This window comes from Pyrus communis, chromosome 2 (genome assembly GCF_963583255.1).
Source record: "Pyrus communis chromosome 2, drPyrComm1.1, whole genome shotgun sequence".
Lineage (NCBI taxonomy): Eukaryota > Viridiplantae > Streptophyta > Magnoliopsida > Rosales > Rosaceae > Pyrus > Pyrus communis.
Window position 1 is genome coordinate 32,583,001 of NC_084804.1, and position 22,553 is coordinate 32,605,553.

The 22,553-nt window shown below is 36.4% G+C and overlaps 2 protein-coding genes across 3 annotated transcripts; one reads left to right on the top strand and one right to left on the bottom strand.

The window, feature by feature from the left end:
- Positions 1-172: 172 nt before the first annotated feature.
- LOC137726357 (tryptophan aminotransferase-related protein 4-like) lies at positions 173-3,466 on the top strand. Its single transcript, XM_068465275.1, has 5 exons — positions 173-470; positions 651-945; positions 1,389-1,678; positions 2,368-2,648; positions 2,897-3,466. Exons 1-5 carry the CDS (start codon positions 181-183, stop codon positions 3,169-3,171), a joined length of 1,431 nt encoding a protein of 476 aa, XP_068321376.1. The 5' UTR covers positions 173-180; the 3' UTR covers positions 3,172-3,466.
- A 3,516-nt stretch (positions 3,467-6,982) lies between these two features.
- LOC137726997 (carboxypeptidase SOL1) lies at positions 6,983-15,727 on the bottom strand. Of its 2 annotated transcripts, XM_068465950.1 has the most exons (15): positions 15,494-15,727; positions 15,097-15,163; positions 14,899-14,994; positions 14,654-14,684; positions 14,479-14,535; positions 13,261-13,356; positions 12,299-12,421; positions 11,760-11,864; positions 11,090-11,136; positions 10,607-10,732; positions 10,423-10,525; positions 9,243-9,305; positions 8,969-9,052; positions 8,491-8,554; positions 6,984-7,947 (listed from the first exon to the last, which is right to left on the bottom strand). In XM_068465950.1, the coding sequence occupies exons 1-15, from the start codon at positions 15,591-15,593 to the stop codon at positions 7,655-7,657; spliced, it is 1,455 nt and encodes a 484-aa protein (XP_068322051.1). In that variant the 5' UTR covers positions 15,594-15,727; the 3' UTR covers positions 6,984-7,654. The 2 variants fall into 2 exon arrangements, with proteins under 2 accessions (XP_068322052.1, XP_068322051.1); XM_068465951.1 differs by lacking the exon at positions 15,097-15,163 and having other exon boundaries at positions 6,983-7,947.
- Between the last annotated feature and the right edge of the window lie 6,826 nt (positions 15,728-22,553).

Below are 22,553 nucleotides of genomic sequence, written 5' to 3' on the forward strand. Positions count from 1 at the left end.
GTGCTATCCACACGTCAATTTTTACTTTTTACAAACTTCTCTTAATTTTCAATCATCAGATTGAATAAATTAAAAAAAATTAATGAATAAAAACTGACAGAAGTGCGTTAAAGGTAAAATGAACAATATATAAGGCTGCTATGCATGTAATTTAGTAGAGAGCTAGGTGAGTAAGCATATATGGGTAAGGCACAATGCTCCTATGTTGTTATCCTAGCGTGTTCTTTACTTGTTAATCTATTGGTGGTTTTTAAATCAATCTATACGGATGGAGAGTGGGCGCTGAGTTGGACCAAAAGAGCAGCAGAACAAGCTGAGCAGGTGGCAGCCATCTGTTGCTCAGGCCATGGAAGAGCCTACTTGGACGGCTTGGTTCTTGATGGAAAGGAACCTGTTTGTGAGTGCAATTCCTGCTACGGAGGCCCTGACTGCTCTGAGTTTACAACTGATTGTGCAGCAAATGCTGAAAGGTTCTCTCTCTCTCTCTCTCTCTCTCTCTCTCTCTCTCTTCCCCCCCCCCCCCCCCAACCCCCCAAAAAAATATGGAGCGTGAACTTGAGCTCTGTGATTGTTTTTGTATAAAACATATATTTTCGGGTGTGCCTTTTCTGATTTACCATTATGTTTGATATGTAATGTTGTTTTTGCAGTGGGAATCCATATTTCTTGGAGCCATTTTGGATGCAGCATGCAGCTAAAAGCGCAATTCTAGTAGCTGGGTGGCATAGAATGGGGTATTCCTATCCTGATGACTCTTACATATCAACACAGCTCGAGGCGAGCATCCGTAAATTACATGCCGTTGTTGGAAATGCGGTCACTGAAGGAAAATATTTTGTTTTCGGAGCTGGCTCAACGCAACTTCTCAACGCTGCAGTTCATGCACTCGCTCCTGAGAATTCCTCCTCACCTGCAAGTGTTGTTGCTTCAATTCCTTACTACAAGGTTCGATCTCAATTACTTCTGAATTTGATGCAAGTCTTTAAAATTTTTCATTTCTATGGTACATGGAGGAGAAATATATATAAGAGAAATGAAGAAAACCGAATAGTGGGGAGGAAACATATCCTTTTATTAACGATAAGTTGGACTCGTAGTTTGATCTCGGTTTCAATCTGGTCGCTGTAGCTTTAGTGGTTTCAATCAAACTCTCCTAGTTTCATGTTGGTTAAAAATTTTAAACTTCAGTTATGTTTAGTAACGGTGTAGTCATCTGAAAATCATATGTACAGTTTTACCGTCAAGAAAATTGAACGAACGGGTTGTAACTTTGAACTGAGTTGAAGCTAATAGTAAACTACAAGAACGAACGGGTTGTAAAAGTACAAGAGGATGAAGTTACTGCTAATTAACTTGTATTGTGACAAGTTTGAATTTGATGCATACAGCTTTACGAGACCCAAACGGAACTTTTCAGATCACTGGACTATCTGTTTGAAGGAGATGTATCATCATTGAAGAACATTTCAGATGCCGATCACGTTATTGAGTTTGTAACCTCACCAAACAATCCTGATGGGAAGCTGAATAAGGCAGTTCTTCATGGCCCCAATTTCTCTGCAATCTATGATCGTGTCTATTACTGGCCGCATTTTACAGCGATTCCAACTTCAGTAGATGATGATCTCATGATTTTTTCACTTTCCAAGCTCACTGGCCATGCTGGCTCTCGATTTGGGTACGTACCTAAATTCATATGACATCATAAAATTACTAACAATTTTGTCGACAACTAGGAAGGGGAATATAAAGCCAAATTATCTGGAGACTACTCAATGCTACCGAGTGTTTTAAAAATTGCAAAAAGTTTGGGGACAAAGTGATACATTTTAAAACACAATCATTTTATCGTTAGATTTTTTTTGGGTAAAATACAAAAAGCTACCTCAAATATTGATCTCACGACACTTTCATACCTCATCTTTTTAAAATGACAATGTCATACTTCATCTTACGAATTTGTGCCAATGTCATACCTCCATCAGTTTTTCTGTTAGTTTCTTTGTTAAGTGCTGATGTGGCTTGGTTTAAATAGTGACATGGCTTAAATAAAACCAAATTATCTGGAGACAAACTCAATGCTAGGAGTGTTTTAAAAATTGCAAAAAGTTTGGGGACAATATGACACATTTTAAAACACAATCATTTTATCGTTATATTTTTTTAGTAACACTATTTGCTCAAGGCTGAGAAATTTTCGTATTTCCTGTTTTTCGCTGATCGGAATTTTGACTGAGAAGCCAGATCCACACCAAAGAACCCGTTATTCAAATTTCAGGCTTAGTTAAAAGTTGATGAACCAATTAATTAAAGAAGCTCATTTCAGTAACGACATATTGCTTGGCATGTTTGCACTTGCGCATGCAGATGGGCAGTGATAAAGAATGAGTCTGTGTATCAAAGAATGGCGGAGTATATGAGTACAAGCAGCATGGGTGTTTCTCGGGATGCTCAGCTAAGAGCTTTGAAGCTTATCGATGTAGCTCTTGAAACTGGAGGCAGGGAAATCTTCGAATTCGGATACACCACCATGAAGGACCGCTGGGAAAAATTGACCAACACCCTATCTGTTTCCAACCGATTTTCTCTACAGAAAATTGCACCCCAATATTGCACTTATTTTCAGAAAATTAGAGGACCCTCACCAGGTAACATCTTCACTATTTATTCAGTTTTATACCGTGATTTAACAACAAAGAGTAGAAACTGTCAAGAACTAATGACGCCAGGCAGAAATCTGCAAGCACAAAAACTCCAGGCAGAAATCTGCAAGCACCATAGAATTTTTGTTAGACATATATGAGATATGTACTGTGCAAATGGTGAAAATAAGAGCGCACTAACAAATTGAAAAGGTAGGTTCAAAACTTATACGATTTTCATGTTACATTGGCAGCTTATGCGTGGGTGAAGTGCGAGAGGGAAGAAGATGAAGATTGCTGCAAAGTCCTGGAAGAAGCAAAAGTTAATGGGCGTAGCGGTAGCGAGTTTGCAGCTGAAAACCGCTATGTCCGTCTCAGCCTAATAAGGACCCAAGATGACTTTGATGTATTAATTCAGCGACTAAGCGAGTTGGTCTTGGAAGAAAGACAACAACCGAGCTATGCAAACAATGTGTTAGACCACAATAAGCCATTGGTGAACTCCATAAGGAGGGGTCTTCTCAGTTGATCACTTTTACGTTCCTTCACATTCTCTATGGATCACTTTTGTGCCTCACATTTCACTGCTAATGACACTCAGGTCATTTATTTAAGACACTGATATTATTCGAACTTAATCACATATATAGTTCAACAGGTGTCAAATTTTATCAGAAAAGACCTCAATGTCGTTAGCATTAAAACCATTCATTGAGTTATTCTTTAACGTAATGACTAAGAACAAAACTCAAATAATTTTTAGGGTTTAGGACATTTCCACTGATAGAGAAGTAGACAGATTAGTGGGCAATCTATACAAGTAAACCGATGACGACCTATCACCTCACATGCAGTGGCGGATTTAGAATTTTAACTTAGGATGGTCCCAATATAAAAGCTCCAAAAAAAAAAATAGACGAAACATCATTGAACAAATAAATGGCAAACTACAATTTTCATTCATAATTTTTGTGCTAAACAAGATAGAAATACTAAATTTGTCCACGACGGGATATAATACACGTGTCATGATAGTTTCATTGTCAATACAAGAAAAAAAACATCTTTATAAACAACTAAGCTATCTTTCTCAATGTAAACAAATATGTATGTACTAAAAACCCCTGACTGTAAGTAACGAATCAACAATAAATATGTATGAACACTAAAATAAATATGAAAACATCATTTGCAAGATTCACTGTTCGGCCCCTTTGTTTTTAATTAGTGTTCTTTAAAGCAAAAAAAAAAACCTAATTCTAACAATAAATCTGTATCAACTAATACTAAAAATAAGTAAGAACTTAACACTAAATTAGAAAACTTAAATAAATGTGGGAGCAGAGACAGAAGTTGAACTATTCTATAAAAGATGGTGATTGGCGAGTGAGTCTGACTATTCTATAAAAGATGGTGATTGGTGAATCTGACTATTCTATAAAGAATAAAAGATGGTGACTGGTCAGGCTCTATTACGGGAAGGTGAGGAGTTTTTAAATTTTTTAATAACTTGGCTCAAAACGACATTGTTTTGGCCAAGTTATTTATAAAAAAAAAAATATATATATATATATATATATATATTTTTTTTTTTCCTTCTTTCTCCTTCTGTTTTGCACAGCGTGCAGCAGCCATTGCTGTTATTCTCCAGCACTGCCCAATTTTGGGTGGTCCTTGAAGATTCTCATAATCATTTATTCATGCCTGCGGGTGATTCTAGGACCATCCTGATTCCTTAATGGATCCGACCCTGCTCACATTCATCTTTTTCAAACTAAATCAATGTGCCGCCGGTCATCCTTAATGGATCCGACCTTGCTCACATGTATCTTTTTCAAACTAAATCAATGTGCCGCCGGTCATCATCACATCAAGGAGGAATCTTTCTTTCGTTTGGTACAAATGAAATCAATTATTGCTGTTCATTCTGTGAGGTATTACGTCAGTTTACAAAAATATTAAGGAGACTTTTTTTTTTAACCATATCAGTGTCACCTTATCGAATATAAACTTGTACAGAAGTCCCTCTTAAACTTGAGAGAGGATTTCGAGGATCCTCCAATCACAACCGTTTATCATATATTATGCGGTCAAAAATTATAGTAAATTTTTTTATTTAAAATTTATAAACAGTAGTACCTGACGAAAACTGACCACACAATGTACGTTAAATGAATATGATTAAAGGATTCTCGAATCCTCACAAAGAGGATTCTCATATTCGTTAAACTTAACAACACCTAAAACAACATCTAATCATCTCTTAGACTATGTCCAATCCTTAGTTTAAACTCACCAAAGTCATTTGCAATCATTGGGCCAAAATGACCCATGCGAAAAATAAATGGTTGGGACCGAGCTTTGCAGCTTTGTACGCCACTCATCATGAGCCAAAGACTCTTTCAGTCATCCAACAACTACAATTAATGGGCAATTGGTTCATCTAAGGTTATCCCCAACCGAAGAGTCCAGATGGCCAGAAGGTCGAAAATAGTTCGAAAATCGTCTACAACAGAGAGCTAGGTCAGAGGGCTCGTGAGCCCCATGGAATCTGAATTGGCCAAAGGGCCAACCGGCTGGCCCAATCCAACCAGCCAGTCAATCCTGGGCTGGTCCATAAATTCTAGCGTTTCTGTCGGATATAACCAACAGGAATATATTTATTAAATATATTCATGTCGGTTATATTCGACAGGAATTCTAGGCCAAATTTCAAATGCAACGGCTAGCTGATGTCAGCTAGCCATTATTTTTGAATTTTTTTTTTTTACACAATTTTTTTTCTATTACTTCTATTTTTTTTTCTATAACTTCCTATAACTTCTAATTTACAAAATTTGTTTTATATTTTTTTTCCTATAACTTCTATTTTACAAAATTTGTTTCATATATTTTTTAAATTCTATTTTTTTCCTATAACTTCCTAAGCCATTATACAACATTAAATTAAATTCAGTAACACGAAACAACATTAAACAATATGAAACAACATTAAATAACATTAACCAACATAAAAATTATACACTATAAAAAAAAAGTATTTAACAACATGAAACTTAAACAGTATTTTTAAAAATTCAAATCCAACGGCTAGCTAACATCACTTAGCCGTTGGATTTGAATTTAAGTTGTAGTTTTTAAATAATAAATTATGTTTGGCCCTTGGTTGGAGACGGTTTTTGTGACAGGAACGAGCCCTATGGCCCTTTAGCCCTCGATTGGAGATGGAGGCAAATATGGTCATGTACTGTTCATTAAAATATTAATATCTTGGAGGGCCAGAGTGCTAAGATGAGCCCTCTAGCCAGCCTTTGGTGTTGGAGATAGCCTAACTGTCCAACTTATAAAAAAAAATATTTATAATGTATTAAATCGAGCTGTTGTGATTGAATATGAGCATATTTGACGGTAAAAAAAAAAAATTGATGACCTGAATTTAAATCTAAAGGCTAGAACAATTAAAAAAATATTTAACTCAAATTTCACCCCAAAAACTCTATAGTATATATGTATTTATTTTCAAACATCCACACAAAATCTAACGGCTAAATGATCATGTTAGAGGACCTAATCGGTCAAGTGATGATGATATTGCTTTGTGCTTGGCATGAACATTCTTAGATTAAAATGTTGATAAAATTAAATTAGGATAGGTCAATTTTCTTTTGTAATCCTCATGGTTAGATCTCACTTTTAATGTGTCACACAAATCATGCAGAAGATCTCCAGTAACACAAATCAAGATAAATTACAAGAAGAAAGACAATCATGTTAATGGGATTTCAGTTATTCGATGACCGTGTCTACTGCATTGGGGCTGATGTATCCAAAGTGGTAATCGGACATAGCCACGGCGGAATCGCCATTAAAACTAGAGTTTACGGCTTGAGAAGGTTTTGAAAACCCTAGCAATAATCAGTGACTTGAAATAAGTTTATTTTTCGTGAATACCGGCCTATTCGTATCATTAGTTTGTGGTTTCTCATTCTCAATGTTGATAAATAAGCTTTGTTCACTGCAACTTCAGCTCACCGAGCTAGTCAATGTCTTGCTGATATCATCTCAATCTCACCAAAATCATATACAAAGACTAACATGGCCACAGAGCTCGGTTAGATTTGAATCAAGGGGTATGAATCTGTGATTTGAATGCACCAACAGCTGCAGTGGAAGACATTGCTTGGGAGTTGGGAGTGGCACAGAAAACTTGGTCACTTGAACTTCCGGAGTCTACAAATGTTGGTGGACAACGAAATGGTAATTGGATTACCAAAGCTGAAACAAGCACATGGAGTATGTGAAGGATGTGCGGTTGAAATCCATCACAGAAAAGCCTTCAGTAGAGAGATGATTCGGAAAGCACGCCATCCATCGGAGTTGATACACTCAAATGTGTGTGGTCCTATGCAGGTCACAACACCAAGTGGAAATAGGCACTTCTTGTCGTTATGAATGATTGTATAAGAATGTGTTGGTTGTTTTTCTTGAAGCATAAGTCAAAGGTGTTTGCTGTCTTCAAAAGATTTAAAGCAATAGTTGAGCTTCGGAGAGGGTACCAGATTTACAAGTTTAAGTAGTGACAGAGTTATAGCCGGTGACCACAACGGCACTTTCTTGAGTGGTGCTTCCCGGTGCTCACCCACCTTTGATGACAAGCACAGCCGGTGCTAACGTGCCTGAAATTTGCTCGAGCCAAGAGCTTCAACTGGACAATAAAAAACACATTGAAAGGAAAAGATGCACAAATTTGATCTGGACCTAAATGATTAAGAAGTTAACTAGTCTTTTTGCTACACGAGGAAATGGAAAATACATCCAAACAATACAAAGTTATCATCCACAGATATCAGTTGATCTGGACCTTGATGTTGCTCAAGTGCTGTACACGTATTCTTTTCCGTCTTCACTGTTGCATTGTTCGTTATCATCCCCGTTCCTTTCTACGTAGGGAATGAGGCTTAATTTTGACTCTCACAGAAAGAAAAAATCCGTATGACAAGTTAAGTCGATCCTTACGCCACAATTGGCCTTTTTGGTCCTACTAACTGCCTTTGTTTTAATCGGCTAAATGTCCTCTTGTATAAAAACAAAAGGAACCCTACAATAACAATCAAAAGCAGGTAGACTTCGAAAGGGGTTCCCCAAATGATGCCCATACTGCCCCAGCTGCAATCACAGGCACTTCGAACTTGAATTCCTCTGGTATTGACTACAGGATCGAGAACAAAATCTACATTCGTCGCGCCTGCTTCTTCCAACCAGATACATGTCGTCTTTGATTTATACCCAGGCGCAGTAGCTGTAACTGCACGTAACCAGTAAATCCAACAAAATATTCAGGCATCAAAAGCCATCTAAAGATGAGAAATTGGTAGCATAATAGAATTAGAACTATGAGCATACATCCATAAAGCATTCGTTTCCAAAATTCTTCGACGGATCTATTGTCAAGGACTCAAGATACAGATTGTATCGCATGTTCCCCCTTCATAAGAAACTAAGTTCAATTACCATAAAATCCGGTAGCTGCAATTACACCAGGAATAAGAAGAGCAGAAAAAGAGAACCTTCACGTCACATCCTCTCATTTCATGTCCTCAATAAACAATCCACTACTCTCTAGATCTAGGCCAAGTTTGTTGGAAAGAGAAAGTATTTCATGTTCAATGCCATGATAGATATAACGATTTCCATATGACATACATGAAAAAGTGTACAACCATGGAAATGTGGTCTATATTCTATAAAATGATACCAGTAGTTTTAATTCTCAAATTGCATCATAATTTCTCTTTTTAATATTTAAAGCATCCAGCTCGGTATGAAAACGGATGTAATCTGTAAATACCTTCATATCTTCCAGCGGGGGAAAGCAAGCGATGGTAATCCGCAATTGCTCTGCTAGCTTGAATCTGTCGGTCAAAATAGATGAGCCATTGGTTTACATGTAGTCCCCTTCAGCTTATCAAGTAATGTACAAAAGCTAACTGACCAAAAAAGTATAACAAACTATGACGTAAACCAAAAGGCGTAGCAAAAATAAGCGACATTCCAATGCTTATCCAATTTTCTTTTATTTTGAAATGTACTGATCAAACAGATCATTTTGTTATGTATTTCTATCATTTACTCTACTAATCATATGGCTAGAAAATATCCCAACAACACTTTAGGCTACTCAACAGCTGTTTTGATCTACTACTCAATTCGATTCTAAAACTTCAGTCCAATTTCACATCTCAAATTGAAGCCATATTGTACAATCATAATATGAAAAACAAATTATCCCTCAATTTGAAGAATAAAATGAAAGTTCATCAATATACCGTGGAATTTATCCCTTTGATTGCAATAAATCCAGGCAACGGCCTCCCACCATCTGATGAAAAGATCCTTCCACGTACTCCTATCTAAAGAGTACAAGAGTGTAGTTAACGATATCACACCCATCTAAAATTAAAATTTTGAAAAATCTGAAATGGCTTCATGGGAGAATTTTCGCTCTTATTCTCAAATGTTCCACATAGAGAAAAGCACCATGGAATCAAACAACAGACCACAAGCTAAAATAATAAAAATTCTGTTCCTGTTGTAACATACCTTGACTACGGTTGCAACGAGATTAAGCATGCTCATTTTGTTGTATTCCCAAAGAGTGAGAAGCTGCATGTTTTTATGCATAAAAGACAACACATCAAATGGTTAAATGATAGTAAGTTAAAACGAACGGGAAATAATTTTCCTGGGCAAATAAAAGTCACTTGTGCCAATTAATCATTAAAAAATGAACCCAACATAGAACAGGCTGGCAACAACATCCGTGAATCTTCCTAACTAAATAGATATAAACTACCAAAATTTCGATATAACAAATCAACTAAAACATGTAAACAAGCAAGAAGGCAATAAAACCTACTGTGGACAAGCTTATGTTAATAGGAAAAAAGAAACAAACAGAATATAATGATTAACTAACATTGTGCCTCGTGTATAGGTCAGGAACAAAGAACATAACATGATATTAGAATAGTATCAAAACTTGAAGCAAGGACAAAATCAAAATAATCAGCCATGTTAGGATACTGAGTAACCCAACGTTCTTAACCAATAGAAAAAAGGGCACAACAATCAATTTGGAGATTAGCATGCTTACACTCCAGTAGAGTATTTTTCCTAGGATATTCACAAAGGAGACACTGACACAGTTGATGAAGCTTCTCTTTAAACAGACATCAAAATATATCCCCTGCCTAAAACCCTTCAATGAGGTGAAATTTAGATTGTGAATAGACACTCTCGTGTTTTGAAGGGAGTGATGTGAGGCTATTAACTCTGAAAATGTAAACCCACACTGATAAGATTGCTAGATCCCCTCCAATGATATTTTAAGTCACTTTGAAGTGTCCAGTTCATCAGATATCATGCCTAAGACAAATAAACAAAAAATAAAGGCTCCTGCTCAAGTAATCTGAGCTATGTTTGAGGAGGAGCGTTTCTGTTAATGCATGCTTAATAGATTTGCATTCTATTTTTAATGGAGCATGAACAAGGTTAAAGAATTTGTTCTTACTTATCTTCGACCTCTTGCCCCACGGAAACTTATCTTTTCAGTTCTTAACAAGAACAGCCAGTACCATGCAAAGTTCCATCCCCGCTGCCCTAAGATCCATTGGACCTATGGCTACACCAAGGGTGTAACCATATCCCCATACATGATAAACTTTGCTAAAATAGTATTTTATATCAAGGTTGCAAACACACGCCCTAACTGATGCCTAACCTCATTAGCAGTAGGCCATTTGTTATCACTAATCTCCAACGTTATTTCGAAACAGCCACCATTTATGTAGTTCCAGTCTTGCATGCCTCCATATATGGGGTACCTACAACAGGTGCAAGAAGCAATTGATGAATATCAAACAAAAAGAAAATACATAAAATTGTAATGTTTCAAACCATCATACCAGAATGCTCCATTTGTAATCCCTCCCTCGAATTCCTTGCTCAATGACATATTGTAGTGAGAGCGACTATACACACTTGCTAAGAACCGGAATGTCTCGTCGTCCGGACATGCAAAATAATCTCTCCTGTAGTTTAATTTAGATCAAAAGACAAGGGCATGTGCAAAATAAAAAGTAAGGCGCTTTAGCATAAATTCTGGGAGAATGCTATTCTAAGTTGCACATTTGTTAGGCATCATTTGAAAATTCATAAATTATATTAGTAGTCGGCAATGTTCATAACATTATAGTAACACTTTAAGATGTTCCAAGAGAGCTAAAGGTTGACAGGTTTTCCCATTAAGAGGACAAGATTTCAAGCTTTTAAAAGACAAAAGGAAAACAAAGAACAGCAAATACACAACAGCATATTAAGAAAGCAAGACCATACTATCAAGATAACAATCAGCAAATGCAGAATTTTAATGCTAGTAAAATGATTACCTTTTATCCTGAGTGCCATCCCATGGATAATTTGCAACAAGGGCACCCTGTGAACAACAAAAGAATTGGTAATGACTAATTGCGCCACATCTGGATCAAAGAATCCATTAGCTAAGATAGAGAACCACCTGTTGGAATTAAACCCTATGAACATTATGTATTTTTTGAATTAACTGATTTGGATGAGCGAAAAAAATGAATGTGGATGAAGGATAAGGAGCTATATTAGATCTGTTAACAAATTTTGGATGGATCAATATACAAATTCCTTTCTTCCTAGAAGTCTTCCAATAACCAAATTTAAAACAAACATTTCATAGGTAGCATGCTCCAAAGTACAAGCTGACAAGCACTAATGCAGCGGCTTTGTGTTTGGTAAATACTATATGTCATATTGATTAAGCTAATGTCTTCCTTGTCTCAGAAGAGAGAAGTAGTTCAGGCATTCTCTGTATCCTTAAATATTCTCCATAAGTTTGACACCAAATGTATTTACCAGCATGCAGATCTCAATTATGGCAAAGAGTTATAACTGATTATTTTTGCAAGCTACTGACAGTAAGCAGGAAATTTTGGTTGGCTGCTCAAACAACTTCATGATAAGGGCACAGCTGTACTTATGGAATAAACTAAAAGAACGGATCATAGCAGGAAAAACACAATGTATTACCCCATGCAAGCTGGCAGATGCAGTAAATTGTATCTCTCTCAACCACTTCATTATTGCTATTGTTTCAGGTTGTCTCCAATCCTCATCATCATTGACCGGAAAGAACTGTCATTCATGTCAATGTCTCTTATTGTTGAAAATTGACCAATGACTTTACTGATCATTGTTAAGGCCATAATATAAACAAATACTAAACAAAAGATGCTTCAGACATCCCACTATATAGAGGTTGTAATTTGGAATCTACAGTGAATATCAATCTCGAGGTTTAAATCCTATTCAACTAACAGGAAGTGGAATCTCATAATAATAATGATAGTACAGCCCATTTGCAAGCATTTATTCAACAAAGATATCCATGAAATTCATATGGCATAAAATTATACCCAAATTAATTATTTCTATTGGCATTTAAGATTTTAACCTTAGGTCTCGCTAACAATATTTTACTTCCATTGCATCTTATTTCTTTCCTTGGCCACAAGTCATTGACTCTTCCTATTGATGATGGAAACTAAATCTTGTCACTCAGAAAGTACCTGGTCTGGAAAATCTCGATTTAGGTCAACATTATTTGCATTACCCCGCCTCCTTAATGAAAACCCATCGGGATTCATAGACGGCAGCAAATGAAGATGCACATTGTCCACAATCGATGTTGCCTGCAGTGACCAGTGGATGTTTGAGAGTACGTTAAATGTTGTACAACTGCAACCATGCAGAACTAATATTTGTGACACGAATAACAAATAACTACTTTAAAATAGGTTTATATGATATTATGATGCAAAAATTGAGTTAACACTGATCACTTTAGTTTTATACTCAAATGAAACTTGGAGAATCAAAAGGGTTCAATAACAAGGACTAGGAAAATATAGAAAGAAAACAAACGACATATATATGCTCCGCAGCATAAAAGATGCAACGTTAATCCAGAAGGTCAGAGGAAGAGATGGATGCACATGTCTCGCAAAAAGGATTTCTTTCTTCCACCTGATTAAGATTTACGCTAATTTGGCATGATATCAATTATTTTTTCATAAGATACTTAGTTAAATGATGGTTGTTCTAAGGGGTTCAACAGATAAAAGTTTAAAACCCCAATGTTGTAAGCTCTAAAGCACAAAAGTGAAGGCAACGTTCATCTTTCCATTTTCTACAGTCCACTAAAAAACACACATCACAATTGAAGTGTAAAAAATTCAGAAATGACCTGCGAATAGAGGAATATAGAAACTTGCAGAAGTTGTCAGAAAATATTTTTTCTTTTTTTCTGTTAGCAAGTCTGAAAATACTTTATTCACGAAGCAGATATGTCAAAACAGGAACATATAGATGAAAATAAGAGCAATGTGGGATAACACTCAACACAGGAAAAGACAAAACGAAAGAATGAAGTAATTTGCCGTAAATTACAAAGACATGTAGGGTATATAACATGAAAGAGTTACAGAACAATAATTAGACAAACACTTGCAATAAAAGGAAGGAAAAATACCAAAGGATCTTTCAAATAGTTGTCACATATCCAATTTGCAAGTAGAATTAGAAGCTCCCGGCCTACAGGTTCATCTCCGTGCACATTTCCAATGTACTGCAGCACCCAGCATATTTATCAAAAAATGTTAAAAAAGCACTTGAAATTGCATAAATGAGTAACAAGCGATTTACATTAAAGAACAAACGAAAGCTTTCAAGTAGCACACCAAATACAAAAATACTACACAGTCACTGTACGAAAACACTCAAAAAACTGAAAACCGGGTATGAGTAAAACTTTTTCTACAAAAATTGAATTCAAGATTTCAGTTTTCAACAGTAAACACGAAATGTGGCAGGTGGAAAATGAAAGGGTAACAACAAAAAAATATTAATAATGTATTATTAGTTGCAGTTGAATTCAGAAACATTGAACTTTAAGGAAGAGAAGAGGGAAAACAAATTATCCAATTGCATGTGATCTTTTGGCATGTACTTATAAATTATAATCTGTCCTATTACCGCTTCTCAGATTCATTATAAGTTTCTTGTGGTCGTAAGTGGCTCATAACAGCTTCCTTCATTTGTTTCCATGGAAGATCAGAGAAAAAGTAACAAAAAGTGTGACTAAAACTGCCCTCAAAACACATTCAATTGATAGTCTCTCCTTCCTCGGGGACAAGTAACATAATTCAACTAGTGGAATGAATTTATAAAGAGCTCAGATGGATACCAGAATCAACTCAATTCGGTGGTAAACAGGTACCTAAACCTTCTGGATTCAAAGGTGCAATACCAGAGAGTCAGAGACATAAATATATCGCACTATTTTAACTTCCACCGCTAAGCAATCAATTTAAACTTCCTATTACTGAAGTTTCTGACCCTTATTCAGCATTATTGTTGCAAAAAGATTTCAGGTACTGGTGTCTGCATCCTTATTACACAGCTTTATGGTTAAATTCAGTTCCAAACAGCTGCAAGGACTAATTTTTGCTAATCTTGACAGCATCACAACAAGTTCCTGTTCTTTTGAATGGTAACTTTTTCTGGGTTATGGATAAACACACTATCAACGAGCATTGTTCCAAAAAAAATTGATTGTATGTAGGAAAGAATAAAACTTCAGGATTCAAAAGTTTTTACCAAATAGCACAGCTTGGATAATTTGGATAAATTAATATTCAAAAATAAAAAATTGTTTTGTTTGAGCTTTTGAATGTAACAGAACATTCACCTTAAATGCAGGTTCAGGCTCTTCCTTCCCAGGCTTATCAGAAATTTCTATTGCCCACTACAAGCAATAATAAATCAAACATTACAAACTTCATAAGATGTGAGTCAAGATGTTATTCTAATAAATAAAACCAAAGCGATCGAAAGCAAAGAGGAAACTTCAGTGAAACGATTACCAGAGGAACCCCATTCACACTCTTCCCAATACTGATAATCCATTCGAAAAATCCCTCAACAGGAGAATAGAAAGATAAATCAGCATAATCATCGTGAGCTGCCTAAACAAAAATTCTACAATAAAATCTAGCATTTATCCAACTAAAACTACTACTAACAAATATCATTGTTTTATTCATATACCAAGAAGTGGTAAAATTTTAATCTGGTACATGTTAAAAAATGCACAAGTCCAAGTAATCACCTGTAAACCCTAGAAATGTTACTGCATCTTTGGCCGAACACCTTAATGGCCCGTTCCAGGTCAGAGTTAGTCATGTACCCTTGAGCTACGTCAACACTGTCGCAAATTTTTTTACATTTTCAATAAACACATACGTATATCAAATTAGATTACATAATTCATGTCAAGCTACTAAACTTCAACTTTAGAGATAAATACCGCTTCTGAGACTCCTTATCTTCAAACAATTGCCTTCCAGAACCACCGCGAGGATCAAATTCGATAACTATCAACATTTAACTTACAATTAGCTAAATTCTTAATGCTAAGCTAGTTTCCTTTTTAAGTAACGCCAATCCACCAAAACAGAAAGAAAAAAAATGTATAAAAGCAATAGGCATGATAATCTGTCTTACATAATTAACTACCGTTTGGTTCCTGGGAAATCAAAGGAAAATTTTCCAATTTACTTCTTGTTCTTGTAATCTCAGTTTTTCAACTTCCAAAAACAACCAAAAAATTAAATGTACACAGATGCATATACACATAGACATAAAAATGCATACAGATATATATATATATATATATATAACACAGATGAGGAGATGGGAGGGACCTGGGGGGTAGGAACTGTGAAGGCCGCCTCTAGCAGTGGCAGTACGAAGAAAAGAGGAGAAGCTGAGAGAGAGGAAGAGGATGGAAAGAGCAAGCTTCATTATGTGATCTTTGGGGTTGACGATGGTGGCGATGGAGCTCCAGCATCGGATTCAGGAAGCGGTTGTTGGAACTCGGAAGGAGTTGAAGAAGAAGAAAATCGTAAAGACGAAGATCGGAGATGCTGGATCTCGCGGGAAAATGGGCTACAAATTCCAATGGAAGCAAAGTAACGGGGACTTCGAGGTATGGGTTGCAAATGGATCTCGGCCCATTTGTCAAACAACTTGTCTTTGGGCCTAAATTAGCCATACAAACCTAGCCAGATCAAACCAAATTTAATAGTTTAATCTTGTTGATATAGTTTGAGTTAAAGTGTAGAGAATGTCACCAAACTATATTACAAAATGACAAAGTTGATATTGGAAATGGTTATCTATTACCTAGGGAATTTACTAGTTGTCGAATGTAATATCTAAATTTTCTCATATGTTTACTAAGACATAAGAAATCCGAAAAAGTGTTAGTTTTTTCTTAAAATTCGTTATCAAATACCTAAAAAACAGGAACCATATCAATTAGGGGGGCTAGTTGATCCGATTTTCTTTCTTTATTTTCCATATTACTATGTTCTCTCAATCCTTCATTTTTCTCATTCTTAATTTAAGTAAACATGAATTAAGAGTTATATGGATCCAATGCTGCATATCATGTTTGTGAATGAACCGTGGTAGGCATCACCAGGGACAGATGTACATTGGAACCAAGGTGGTCCTAGGATCACCCAATCCAAAACATATACATGTGAAGTACTTCCGAAAACTCTCTGAATGCTTGGAATGGATTTTTTTTTTTTTTGTGCCTACCAAGGGTTTGATATAATGCATGTTAAGCATATCTCGACAGGTTACGTCACAGCACTTGAAAAAATTTTTCGATATCACTCATCGAATTGCTTTGACATATGACGATATCTGTTAACATATGTGCAACATGGATTGGCTGACGACAACAAGCCTATCAAATGTTTGAAGAAAAGGCTCAGTGAATAAATTGAACTTTGTTCTGCGCGTTTCATACTCTATTTTTATCTGAAAAACTTAAACATTAACACTAAACTCCCCTAAAGTTTGAATCTTGAATTCACCATTAAAAGTTACAATCTAATCTTTAACGGAATCGACATGTGGATACTTTGCGATTTGAAAATCTTTAGGTTCAATTTCAACAATTCTAAAAGTTTTGACAAATGTTAAAGTGAATCTAAAGAGTCGATGTGATGAAATATTCGAACACTGAAATATTGTAGCCTCCCCCATAACCTTACCCCAAGCAATGTGTGTATCCATCAGATTTAGTTATTCAAACAATTGGCGTTGGTGGTAAGGAATGAAGTTTATTCGTCAGCAACTGCATCATGCACCTACTTATCTTCAACCGTCCAAACTTTTTAAAATCGCCTCTGATTGGCTGAGCTTGACGTCATCAATATCATGGTCTCAACGCGGACCCCCAAGATGGCCGACCAAGAAATGTCAAAACTTTGGACACGTGTACGACTGTTGTATCAACACCTAATGCATTGCATATCAATAACCATGATCTGGATCGATCTTAATGGTTATTATTCTTTTATTGCATTGTTACAAATAATATTAAATTGTTAGTGCTATGGTGACATATGTCGTAATTAATATATTCCTTACATTAATGGAGCCTCTTTCGTCTTTGTCCTATCGTTCGAAAGTGTTCCCAAGGGCTGGATCAATTCTTTAGGATACACTTGATTATCTTGAATTTAATTAATTTTATGGACTATATTAGATTAGTTTGACTTGAATTAAGCTGAATAAGAATTAAATGAAATAATTATCAAAATAGTTTTCCAATAAAATCAATAGTAATTACTTTGTTAAAAGATATTTATCTGTTATGAAAAATTATGTAAACAGTTCGTACATTGAACTATCATACTACCAATTACGACTTCCTTTTTTTGCTTTTTAGTTGAGAGAATCTCTATTAATTAATGAAATCCTATTTGTCAATTAAAAGATGGTAAAAATACTATTTAGTTTTCTATCACACTAAAAAAATGATGAAAAATAGTGTAATTTCACAGTTCCAAATTTTATTGTTTTTTATCGAAGCCTCATCTAAAGATGATGTTCAAATACCTCCAATATAAAAATAAATAAATAAACCTCCCACTCCCCCACATTCTCTCTCTCCCTCTCTCATTCTCATTTTCTAAAAAAATGTGTTCATACAAACAAAATGTGTAGACAAATGCTAGTATTTATTAAGCCCCCGTCTCTTGAACACGAAAGCCAAAAAAGCCCGTTTCTTGAAGTGATATGGACAAAGAAAATTGGGTAGAGACAACTAGACCTCGTCATTTAACTATTGGAGGGGCATTGGAAATGAATGGTTTCTTCAATGGAAACGTTTTCAATAACTATCTTTTTTTTTTTTGTATGCATGTATATTCATGAAGAAATGCATAACAAATTTCATATTTTGTCCAATTCGAGGGTTATTCATGAAGAAAATATATCCATACTAATCCTCACACAAAGAATAGGATTAAAGACTATTCTTCTTCATGAATAACTTTTAACTTCTACATAAGGAAGTTATCATCCGTTTATTCCTTCAAATTGCTTTCGATATAGTAAATAGTTATACCCAAGTCAATACTCTTTAACAAACAAACGAGATCATAGCATGTGTAGATATAATTATAATATCTTAGTGGATAGGGTGTTGAGTTTTCACTCATGCGTCTCAGTTCAAAACTCTAAATTTCCTAAATTATTGTAATGTTTTGAATTCCTCCCTCTCTTTTTAATAATAATAAGAAAATTTGAAAATCCAATTACAGTATAATCATATTATTATTCATAAGAGAAATTTCCATGAAATGGGCATGCACCTAGGTATGGAGTAAATGATATGCAGATGGAATTGGTGGCCTTGCCCTCACTACAAAATAGAAATTTGGGTCATATATACTGCATTAACGTAACCAAAGTTAAGATACTATTTTTCTGGTATATGTTATGGACACATAAAAAATTTAGGTTTAGTCTAACAAGATACCTCCATTGTCGGTTACTCGGTTGGACATATTTATCACTAAAAAAACACAAAGGTAGTCTTTCAAAAATGAAATTCCACATAAATTCTCTGTTATTTCACATTTTAACGTTAATTATTATATTAATATTATAAAATATTGTGTTAGTAATATGTAGGAAAAGAGATCATCTCCGGATCCCTTTCTTTAAATTCACCCAATCAATCAATTCAGACTCTTAAAATTTGATCAAACGACTACAAACAGAAGACCCTTTAAAAGTTATAATAACTTTAACTGTTAAATCAAATTTCAAGTATCCAAATTTGATGATTGGGTTGATTTAGTGGAAGGGATTCACAACATTTCTCTTGTCCAAACGAGAATTTCGGTCAACGTAGACGTCCACACATCTCCTTTTAACACTGCCAATAGAAGCCCACCACGTATGATGGTACGATGGGATAGCATGCATCATCTGCATTCACCATTATCATATGATTCATTCTTCAATCAGCAGCCCAAAGGGGTAAGGACAAATGGGCCCGGAGGTTGCAACCAATAGCGAGAGGCCGTGCATAAATTACATGTCAGATGGGACCCACAGGGATCACGAGCCAAGTTGGGAGAAGATGGATGGGCATATCTCACCAGTCGAAGAAGGAAGATATATTGCTGGCACACCATTACGCCACGTCGCTTAAACACGATATTCGAGATCCTTATGTACCATTAACTTATGTATAATATCTAGAGCTGGTCGCTTATTGGCTGGCGGCACAAGAAAATATCTTAGAGCACGTGTAACGGCAAGACCATGATCTAAAGACAAAATGCCTTCCAAACTAACATAATTCTGAAATTTCTTTTTTCTTTTTTTGTTCAAGTGATAAGAGAGGCTAAAGGTTAAAAAGTGTTAAATGACTTGATCTCATTGACCACCGACATTGTTCTAAGTTGGTCTAATAAAAGTTCTTAAGCAAGGCCTGAGGCTAATTTGGGCTCACAAAGAGCCTTAAGCTCTAACTAGCCTAGGCTAATTGGGTACGTTAGAAAGCTTTTGTTTGCAATTTGAGCTAAAAAACATTCGTCAGATATGCTCTTAGTGCAATGCTCAGTCACACCCACGATCACAAGATATATTTGTGTGCCTAATAGACCGTCATGCCCTGCTGCCCGCTCGCTCCCACCCACGCATCCCTCCGCATGTCACTTCCTTAAGGACTTGTGGATTCTCCGACGTTTTCCTGTGCAAGTTACAAGGTTTTGGGAGTTTCGGAAGCACCTACGCAACTCCCCGTGGCCACTAGACTAGGGTTGAAGTGGAGCCGATGTGAAAACACATGATTTTGAGATGATAAGTTTGGGTCCGGGATATCAAGTCTATTTTGATCCATTTTCATCCACCTTTTGGACTTTTAAGAGGTATAATCTTGTTCTCCTCTTCCCCAACTTCAGTTATATATAAAGTTTGTCAAAAATGGTTGTGAAATGAAGAAGATATGAAGGTTTGAAATTTTTTCCAGAAATTGGTGAATTTTTCCAGATTCTGACGAACTAGACGGCGGCAGATGGCAGAGGTCAACCGGAAAGAAGGAGAATATTTCGTTAAAGTTAACTGAATATTTTGACGCCGTTAGACTTAATGGAATATTCCGTCAAATCTAATGGAATATTCCTTAGGGATCTGTCAGTTCTACCAGCGTGTGCAGGCGCGTGGCCTGCGCATGGACGTGCGTGTGGTCGCAACCTGGCGGCGCGTGAGGGCGGGTTCGGCCAGTGGCCAGCGTGTGCTTGATGTGTATAGGTCCATGACGTCGTGTAGAATATTTTCGTATATTTAAACCCTCAGTTTGAGCAAACTATGGGGGATTTTCCTAGCCTTTTAGTATATGTCCTATTTAATTAATTAGTTTAGTTATTTCGCATATAGGTGAGAATTACCCCGAGGACAAACAAGGCTAGGAGACTAGGATCCATTGACATATCAGTGAGTAGGCATTTGTTTTCGTGTGTGTGTGTGTGTGTGTGTGTAGAAACTTTATAGTTTCCACATATGCTTTTGGATTGATTTTACGCCTAACATGGCTTGTTTTATTTAATCTTAAAAATGCCATTATTTAGTGAGATTTATATATATTCATGGCATGCTCATATACATTATACTTGCTCATCATCATACATGCTTGCACCGGTGCAGTACTCGCCCCGGCCAGGGCCAGACTTCACTTTTATGTTCACATCGCACCGCACGCTTACCTTGGATCCATTGTAGGTGCCAGTCATGTCATACAGGTTGCCCTAGGCAACTCCGACTCATATGTGATGCACTGATAGGAGCATTTTTATGTGACTTAATTGGCTTGTTCTCATGCATTTATGTTGTTTTTCCTTAGTTAGTTTAGTGTTTAAAGTCATTTTCGTGCAATTTCAGGTTTTAGTGTCAAAGTATGCAAAAAGAAGCAATTTGGAGCATTCTAGAGCATTTTTGGGCCAAGATTGGATAGTGCAAGCATGGAGGCATGAGGATGGACAAATTTGAAGGCTTGAATTCAGTTAGGGAGCTGCAAGGGGGCCTAAAAACCTTATTTCTAGAAGGCTTTATCTATTCACACATGGTGCCTAATTTCTGTATTGGAAGAACAAGCCGTCCTAGCTTGTCACTAGCCGTCCTAGCTTGTCTCCTAGCCGTCCTAGCTTGTCACTAGCCGTCCTAGCTTGTCACTAGCCGTCCTAGCTTGTCTCCTAGCCGTCCTAGCTTGTCTCCTAGCCGTCCTAGCTTGTCACTAGCCGTCCTAGCTTGTCTCCTAGCCGTCCTAGCTTGTCTCCTAGCCATCCTAGCTTGTCACTAGCCGTCCTAGCTTGTCTCCTAGCCGTCCTACCTTGTCTCCTAGCCGTCCTACCTTGTCTCCTAGTCGTCCTAGCTTGTCACTAGCCGTCCTAGCTTGTCACTAGCCGTCCTAGCTTGTCTCCTAGTCTTCCTAGCTTGTCACTAGCCGTCCTACCTTGTCCAAGCTACACACATATATCCTTTAAGTGTTTCAAAACCTTTCCTAGCCCTATAAATAAGGGTTTGCAGCAAGGCACTAGGGGAATCACTCATTCACCCAATTTTCGTCCATTCATCTAGCCACACCACTCTCCACATCCTAAAATCCTAGAAACACAATTCCAACCAAACACTACACCTTGCCGTGCCTATCCTCCATCCAATTCCATAATCCCTGATCCTAAAACACATCCCAACCATCCCATCCACCTTTGTGCCGTAGCAAGGAGAAAGAAGGAAGGACTCTTGGATGCTCAAGCTTCGTCGTTGGTGCATTCTAGGTGTAATTCGTTTTATGATTTCAATGTTTAATTTATTTTCCTTTCATTTTGCTATGAACATGAGTGGCTAAACCCCTATTGGTTAGGGGTGATTTCGAAGCCATAACTATGTGTGCAAGTTGATTTGATAAATTCCAGTTATGAGTTCTTGAATCGTGAATGCAATTGGCTTAACTGTGCGAGTAATAACGTATTTGTGTTTGTTAATTAGGGGTCGACACTTAATTGGCTTGCATGAATATGATGCTAGAATATAAGTTTGTTTCACATAATTGTCACACACTTATATGCACAAGTAGTGAAGATTGCTAGTCACAATCGCGTTAAGTTCAATTCCTAGCATAAGTGTCATGATGTCATAGTCACAAGTGCTTTGTTAATGCTTATAGTTTTCATTGAACGTAATGATCTTTGATTGTATCTTTATTATGATATCATGTAAGGAACTTTTGAAGAATGCTTTGGGTTGTCGTATGATGTCATCCAATTCAATAACACAAGGAAAACTTGAGAATTAACTAGTGATGTCACGGTTAATTTGGGGCATTGTCATTCATAATTCTATGAAGGAATAACTGGAAATCGAGTCATTTGCATACTTGTCATGTGTGGA

Coding starts and splice junctions, on each gene's coding strand:
- LOC137726357 (XM_068465275.1), top strand. CDS start 181: ATGGGTAAGGCACAATGCTCCTATGTTGTTATCCTAGCGTGTTCTTTA. Junction 946..1,388: donor CTTCAATTCCTTACTACAAG/GTTCGATCTCAA, acceptor TGATGCATACAG/CTTTACGAGACCCAAACGGA. Junction 2,649..2,896: donor AATTAGAGGACCCTCACCAG/GTAACATCTTCA, acceptor TTACATTGGCAG/CTTATGCGTGGGTGAAGTGC.
- LOC137726997 (XM_068465950.1), bottom strand. CDS start 15,593: ATGAAGCTTGCTCTTTCCATCCTCTTCCTCTCTCTCAGCTTCTCCTCT. Junction 10,526..10,606: donor ATTACAAATGGAGCATTCTG/GTATGATGGTTT, acceptor CACCTGTTGTAG/GTACCCCATATATGGAGGCA. Junction 9,306..10,422: donor AATGGCCTACTGCTAATGAG/GTTAGGCATCAG, acceptor AAAAACATGCAG/CTTCTCACTCTTTGGGAATA.